Source organism: Macrobrachium rosenbergii, chromosome 34 (assembly GCF_040412425.1).
Source record: "Macrobrachium rosenbergii isolate ZJJX-2024 chromosome 34, ASM4041242v1, whole genome shotgun sequence".
Classification (NCBI taxonomy): domain Eukaryota; kingdom Metazoa; phylum Arthropoda; class Malacostraca; order Decapoda; family Palaemonidae; genus Macrobrachium; species Macrobrachium rosenbergii.
In genome coordinates, this window is record NC_089774.1 from 7,759,458 (window position 1) to 7,767,861 (window position 8,404).

Sequence of the window (8,404 nt, forward strand, 5' to 3'; positions counted from 1 at the left end):
TTACCTCAGTAAATTGGCAAGATAATTGTCAATTAAGAATTGAAGAACTTTTGAAATGTAGAAAGGTTGACCTTGAAATATTTTGTTGGGTAAAAATGGCTCTGATAAGCAGTGAAAGATATAAAAATAAAAATAAAAGTTATATACATGAATTTGTGCAAAAGTAAATATTAATGGCTGTGCTTATATTTATGAAGAACTTCTTAATTTGAAAAGCGTCCATTTTGAAAATGTATAAAGTTAGAGCATTATTGAAGTTGAACTTGAAATATATACATATACGAGTATATATGATTATTATCACTTTTGTACTTGATTCATTTATCACACATTACCACAGGTGAAAAATAGGTCCTGACCGGTTTCGACTTTATTTCCAAGCCATTGACGAAGGACTGTTACAGAGTATTAGAAGTCACAAATATATACACTACAGGAACAGTACTGACGAACATACACAACCGTTAGAGACTAATATATATATATATATATATATATATATATATATATATATATATATATATATATATATATGTGTGTGTGTGTGTGTGTGTGTGTGTGTGTGTGTGTGTGTGTGCGAATACAATTTACATTCACCATCTGTCCAGTTACTAAAATTTACAATTTACGCAAAACATTTCTGATAAGAACAAAGGCAAGAAAGATAAGATTTAAGACTGAAGAACAATCTGCTTGGAAAACATGCAGTCAGCGATAATCCTATGCTAATTTGTCATTCTGTGCGAATATTTATGCAAATTAAATCAAGACTGCTGCTTGCTTCCGTGAAGGAAAAAATGTGCTATTATCAAGCGCAGACCAGAGTCAGGAACTTATTAACCCTCCCGTTTCATCTTCCATGAAATGTAGAACAATAATATTATGCTGGATTCAGGTCCCCTCAATAATTAATACTCTTGATAAAGGATGCTAATTAACGGTGGTGTTTCCTGGGATCGCGTCTTCAATGGGGTAGTGGATTACGTATGGTTTGGGGAAGAAAGCTTGTACAAAGAACGTTATAGTTTGCTTAATTTCTTTCGTAGAATTTTACGGAACTTTTACCAGAGGTTGGTCTGGTGGCTGGCAATATCTTTTAGAAGTTTTGGGAGAGATAGAAATGCGACACTTTGGGAGGAAGCACCTTTAAATGCTGAGACTGGTTACCTAGGCTTGTCGGAGATTGGTGGTCACTGAATGCTCTCGTCAGAGTAGAACTTGAATATTTTAATTTTTTTAATTTAATTTTTCAAATGTTATCGAAATCACAAATGTTTTTCTCATTGTTCTGATGACTGCATAAGCATTATTTTGCAATGACTGTTCTCGTCCATGTCTGGCCTCGTGCTTGTGAAACTCAGTTTCCCAGTAATAGGTCAAAGGTCAATCACGAGGCTTAATCTGCATCAAGTCATTCTTCTTCTTCTACCTGACCTTCATCTGCATTTAGGGTTCCCAGAAAATTCTCTTTGACAGACAAAAAAAGGAATAAGAATTTGTTGTAATTTTTTTTTTTTAATTAAGGTTTTGTTTTAAACTTATTTTCTTCATTACGAAATACCCTTTACTGCCAGTTTCCATTTCAGCGCTGAATGACCTCATAGGTCCCAGTGCTTGGCCTTTGGCCCAAATTCTATATTCAGTCCAATTCGTTACGAAACACATTTTATTCAATATTTCATTTCAAAATAATTTTTTAGATTTTTTCTTTTTTTGCTTTATAATCTTTTTATATATTCTTCATTATGTAAGTTTGTTTCATTCAGTAATATTCATCCTGACAAGTTGAATATCCACGAATTCCTCTATTCCACATTTTCAACTTGTTTTTACATTACTTCCTTATGTAAATCCATTTCCTTTAAGTATCCATCACTGTAATTATATATCTCATCACTGTAATTATTTATCTCTGTTCAAGTTCAAGTCTCCTCAATTACCATTTCTCGATTATAGAAATAATTACCTCTTGTTTGTTCATCCTCTTTTCTATAATACATCGGTGAATCTGATTCGTCAGTGGACATGTTCTTAAGAATAGAGTCTTTGATGATTCCCTTCCTTTGAAGTCTAAGAATATTACCGAAGGGGAACCTGGTTTGGCTGACTTAGTCATTTTCAGTGACATGTTCGATGTCAGTGTCATTTTCAGTTGGCCCTGGAGTCATTTTTTATTTGTCTTTTATTATTTTGCTAGTCCACTGAATCACTTTCAATTTAATGTCATTTTTGTATCTTCATTTTCAGTGTTTTTTCGGTTTCTGCGAGTCATCTTCAATGGCATTTTCATTTGATTTTAAAGACACGATATTGTTTTATCACAAATAACTTTTCAGGATTATTTCGGTTGGAAATTTCCGAGTCCGGAGGTCAACACTATGCCTCTCAGTCCCTTTAATGCCTTACCAAGGTAGAAACAATTTGAATAAGCAGTTTTACGAATTTTGGTAACAGGAGGGATATACATGTCACGTTTCACTTTGACTGCCACCACAGCGCAAAAATACAAAGTTCAAATTAAACTCGACTTACTTGTGCTCTACTAACAGAGATGGAGCAGTGTCTCCCGAGATTTGAGCTGCCCTAAAGTGGAAGACTGCAGTGGGACCCCTTAAATACTCGTGGAAAGCATTGAAGAGTCATTCTGAAACTGCAGTAACTTGTGTATTAGTGTTTCACGAGCAAGAGGTGGCTTATCTCAGTTTCGAAAATTTGGCAGATACTGCAGTTTTCCATTTTATGGCAGTGAGTCCTAAAACCAAAAAGAGTCAATCTTTCAACCTTTTTCTCTGGTGAAAACGGGATTGGATGGAAGGCACTTCCTGTAAAGCAAGAGGCTTGTATTTGAAGACAACGGTCAATTTAAAAGCGTCCAGTAACTTGGAGATTCGCACCACCAAGAGTTTAACATTTTTCTAAACTGCTTTGGGCTCTTTTGAGACTCATTTATATTTCACACTGTGTTAATTTCATTCCTTTAGAGTTTATATTTCACTCTGTGTTAATTTCATTCCTTTGGAGTTTAGATATTTATGTATCCTGTGATGACAGAAACAGCTGGTCCAGCGATGGCTACTCTCTCTTCATCCAGCACAGAAACTTTCACGTCGCCTCCTCTTGACGAGCACTGGCGAACTGAGAAATAAAAAGGGAATATTCAGGCTAAATCGAACTCAGAAGACCTTGAAAGTGTAAACAAAACTCAGGCTGACTTTGATTCAGATGACCTTGAATTTACAAGACTCAGGCTGATTTTGATTCATAAGACCGGGAATATGTAAACCAAACTCAGGCTGATTTTGATTCAGATGACTTTGAAAGTATAAAGAAATTTTGTCTAATTGAAATTCAGACGACCGTAAAAGTATAAAAAAAAAATATTCAAGCTAATTCGAACTCAGACGACCTTGAAAGCATAAAGGAAATATTCAGGCTAATTCGAACTCGAAGACCTTGAAAGTGTAAGCAAAACTCAGTCTGGTTTAGATTCAAATGACCTTGAATGTGTAAACTATAAAGGAAACTCAGACTGATTTTGATTCAGATGAAAGAAAGGTCGATTCCAACCCCAGTAGGAATGGAGAGAATAAACATGTTTTACAAACTAGAACAAATTAGTAAAAAGTAATGAAATTATAATTGGGACTTAGAATTATGGTGTAAATTTAAGAAACAAAAAAATACTTGTTTTAAAACTGTTTTCATATGCAAGGATTCACTGGACAGGTACAATCGTAAATCAAAGAAAACAGAGGAGGGTGTTTACAGATTAAACTGTGCACGATACTCACACAAGAAATCCTTGGAGCCTAACTGTGAAGCCCAATAAGGCCCCATGACCGAATGCCACGACCCTGCGAAGAAGGAAAAGGAATATACTTATAGAAAACCTTTTCAGATTCAACGAGGAAAACTGAATAGGAATACCCTTTACTGGAAACGTTTTTTCAATGAATTTTGATATTGTTAGGAACAATCGCTTGCCGATTGTTCCCTTGGTGGATTGTTGCCTCCTTTCTTTTCTTTGTTTTTCTTGCTGGCGAGCTGTCGTCTGGTGAATGGCGTCAGACTTCGTCAGTCAGGTTCGTAGCAGCAACGAGTCACGTTGAGGGCAGCAGAGAGTCCGTTGGGGTAGCAGCAGCAGGTATTCGTACCTGCGAGTCAGATCCTGGCAGCAGGGCAGTGGAGAGTTTTTGAGGACGAGATGGTTGCCGTGTCGGCTCTGTCATGGTCGTCGTAGATGGAAGAGGACGTCAGTACGTTTATTGGAGGACGAGATGGTTGCCGTGTCGGCTCTGTCATGGTCGTCGTAGATGGAAGAGGACGTCAGTACGTTTATTGGAGGACGAGATGGTTGCCGTGTCGGCTCTGTCATGGTCGTCGTAGATGGAAGAGGACGTCAGTACGTTTATTGGAGGACGAGATGGTTGCCGTGTCGGCTCTGTCATGGTCGTCGTAGATGGAAGAGGACGTCAGTACGTTTATTGGAGGACGAGATGGTTGCCGTGTCGGCTCTGTCATGGTCGTCGTAGATGGAAGAGGACGTCAGTACGTTTATTGGAGGACGAGATGGTTGCCGTGTCGGCTCTGTCATGGTCGTCGTAGATGGAAGAGGACGTCAGTACGTTTATTGGAGGACGAGATGGTTGCCGTGTCGGCTCTGTCATGGTCGTCGTAGATGGAAGAGGACGTCAGTACGTTTATTGGAGGACGAGATGGTTGCCGTGTCGGCTCTGTCATGGTCGTCGTAGATGGAAGAGGACGTCAGTACGTTTATTGGAGGACGAGATGGTTGCCGTGTCGGCTCTGTCATGGTCGTCGTAGATGGAAGAGGACGTCAGTACGTTTATTGGAGGACGAGATGGTTGCCGTGTCGGCTCTGTCATGGTCGTCGTAGATGGAAGAGGACGTCAGTACGTTTATTGGAGGACGAGATGGTTACCGTGTCGGCTCTGTCGCGGTCGTCGGTACTGGAGGAGGACGTCAGCACTGTGTTTGAGGACGAGATGGTTGTCGTTTCGACTCTGTCGGAGTTGTCCTGCAGTGTTCCTGTTAAGCAGCTTTGGGCTGTTTCGTCGACTCTATTGAGTTCGTCTGAGGATGTTTATCGCTTTGCTGCCTGTTAATATTCATGTTTTTGTATGTTTATGATTTGTTAAACTGTTTTATTGATTTGACCATTTATTGCTCTGGCTTTTATTTTGTTCTAGGTTCTGATTTTATGTAAATGTAATTATTGTGCTGCTAATGTTTTATGTTTTTTTTTTGACTCGTCATTTGTAATGTCTCTGTTGAGCTGCTCATCCTTATGATGCTTTTGGTCATTCATGATATGTTCATTTATTTGAAATTTAACTGAACCTGACTCGACTGTAAATATGTAAATAACTAATTTGTAATAAACTAATATTAAGGTAACTTTTTTTGTATTTGTTCTGCTCCTCTCTCCTTTGTTTGTCACCTCTCGTCAGTCATTACAGCCCAATTGCTTGTTTATTTTAAAGAACCTGTAGATCTCGAGAGGCGAGATCGTAATAGATATAATTCACTGTAGCTTTGCAAGGAAAAAGTGCACTTCAATAGGATGAGATAAGATAAAGCACTAACGAATGCTAACAGTCTATAAGGACTCAGTTGATGCTCTTACATTATAAGAGCAACAATAATTGAAACAGATTAGTTATAAGTAATATATCAACAGAAACGAAGCATGAAATACCCAGTGTATCAACAAACCCTTTTTTCTGGAAGATTTTCCTCTTCTATATCAATTTAAAATGAAAATAGATAATATTCTAGATCCAAATCCATCACGTCCTACTCACCACAGACAGGATCCTCATTGACTCCTAACCAGGTGCCGAACAAGCGTGAATAAGCATGGTACCTGAACGGCACGCCCCTCTGGGCGTCCCCTGAGAGGGTCACGCCCACGGATATCACCAGAGAGCCGTCATGAAGGCGGGCCATCTCTGAGTAATTGGGGGTCATCCTCTTGAATTCATCTCTGAAATTATATGTATGTATTTATATGTATACATACGCACACACACACACACACACACACACATATATATATATATATATATATATATATATATATATATATATATATATATATATATATATATATATATATATATATATTGTTACAGAACACTAGGCTAGAATAAAACTAAATAGTAACAACTAACCTAATTTATTAATGAACAGTAACAGTTATCACCACCATAACAGAATAAAAGGAAAAACTTAGCAAAGAACATGACAATTAACAGATACATAGTAATATTACTCACGCAAACCAATATGTAAATTAATGAATAACAACTACCACTGGCCAAATGACTGACCATATAGTCAAATTAACCCCCTAAGTCAACATTCTCAGGTTTTCCCCAAGGATCCTCAAGTTTTACAAGAACAGTAAGTCAAGCAATGAAATACATGACAGATCAACTATTCCCCATGTTACCACTCCAGTACTCATTAACACTAGCACAATCATTAACACAATCCATAACAAAATATATATATATATATATATACACAGTAGTCTCTCATGGTTAGATTAAGTTACGACAAGGGCCAAAGCTCGTTCTATCTAATTATGAGTCTGTTGTTCTAAGCAATAAGGAAAGCACTTGGCTGTTAGTAAACTGTGGTTAGGTACCACACAAATCCTTTTTTACTTGTTTCGTAACGAGAACTTCTACACTTCCAGGAATCATACTTACACAGTTACGGAATCGTCCAACCTCACCAAGATGTACTTCGCTCTGGGGGTATAGCAAATCTCCTTCACTCTGTCCTTGAGATCGACTGTACAAGCGTCGACTATCTTCCTGAAAACCTCTGGTTCAGGGTCCACGACCTCAGGAGGGTTGGAGGGAAAATCCATAACGAGCATTTTCCCGTCTCTCCTGACTTTCAGGGTTCCGCCCAGTGTCTCGAATTCAATCTCGTCCCTGGTGTTTCCTGTGGTTGGGTAAATGTGTAAATAGACAGAAATAGATTCATCTGTGAATGGATAAGTAAATAAGTAGATAACTGGATAAAAAATGTAGATTATGTTAGTAGGCAATGTTAGGTTAGGATTTACCTTGGCCAGTATCATCATTGTTCCTGCCTACCTAGCTCGACTTTTAAGGTTTAACTCAAGTGGGGTTCCAAAGGGTAAAGTCTACCTGGCCAGGTAGCCATCCTCACTCTAAGTTAGGGTAGAGAGATTTTAAGGAAAATCAGCGGGGTCAGGTGAACAAAAGCACTCTGGTTAGGTAGAACGTAGCAACCTAGCTTGACCCGAGCTGGGTTAGGGGATAGTTAGGTCAAGTTATAACCTGATCAAAATCATTGGTAAAAGCTACCTATAGCCTGTAAACTACACAGCCATTCTCTTAAGAAAACACTCACCCAGTTGATCAAATATAACATGAGCGGTAGCTAGCGTAGCGTGACCACAGAGAGGAACTTCACATGCTGGAGTGAACCACTTCAGAGAGAATCTGGATGACTTGGTCCAATGTCCATCGTCCAGCGGGCGGATGAAAGTCGTTTCAGACAAGTTCAATTCGTTGGCGATTTTCAGCATGGTTTCGTCATCCAAGTCCTGTGTTTGAATTGGCGTTATTTTTATAGTAGCTAAACTTATGGATAATAATAATTTATGGAAACAAATTACTTGAAGGCCGGACATACTCACATGAGTTAGTGGAACAACAGCAGCTGGGTTCCCTCCCAGTGGGCGGTCGCTGAAGGCGTCAGCAGTGAAGATTTGGAGTTGCATTTCGGGCTGGGAAAGATGAAGGAAAAAAAAAAAAAAAAAAAAAAAAAAAAAATATAAAAAAAATAAAAATATATATATATATATATATATATATATATATAATGATTTTGGCCTTTCTACTAGAGAGAGAGAGAGAGAGAGAGAGAGAGAGAGAGAGAGATTGGAATTCACAATACTTGCTGTCAGATATCGTGAAGAAATATTTCATTATCTTAAAACAAACTTATACTAATTATTTGTAAAGGTGTTTGATTGACACATGCACATGTACACAACTTGTATATACATACAGAGAGCAAAATAATACAATAAAAATCGCCACCACTGTGCCACAGCTCCTGACGAAGGATCTATCGTGCGCGTAGCTTTCGGTATCTTCCGCAATACTGTGAGGTCCTCAGCCAAGCACCCTGGGGAACGCCGGTCGTCAGAGGTCGCCTGCGTTAATTGCCTAAATCAAAGGTCTCACGCACTGGCTATTAGGAGGCTGAGTTGCTAGAGGGAAATTAATGTTTGCTATTAGGTAAATTATGTTTATTAATTAAAAGGTATATAATTATATATATGTATCCTATATGTATGTAAAACTATGGGATTTCTCTGATATACTCTTATAAT

The 8,404-nt window shown here is 38.2% G+C and overlaps 1 protein-coding gene across 1 annotated transcript; it reads right to left on the reverse strand.

Moving 5' to 3' along the window:
• Positions 1–348: 348 nt before the first annotated feature.
• On the reverse strand, positions 349–8,196 carry LOC136856148 (phenazine biosynthesis-like domain-containing protein 2). Its single transcript, XM_067133798.1, has 7 exons — positions 8,077–8,196; positions 7,703–7,792; positions 7,414–7,609; positions 6,738–6,978; positions 5,826–6,007; positions 3,792–3,854; positions 349–3,135 (listed from the first exon to the last, which is right to left on the reverse strand). Exons 2-7 carry the CDS (start codon positions 7,784–7,786, stop codon positions 3,023–3,025), a joined length of 879 nt encoding a protein of 292 aa, XP_066989899.1. The 5' UTR covers positions 7,787–7,792; positions 8,077–8,196; the 3' UTR covers positions 349–3,022.
• Positions 8,197–8,404: the final 208 nt, after the last annotated feature.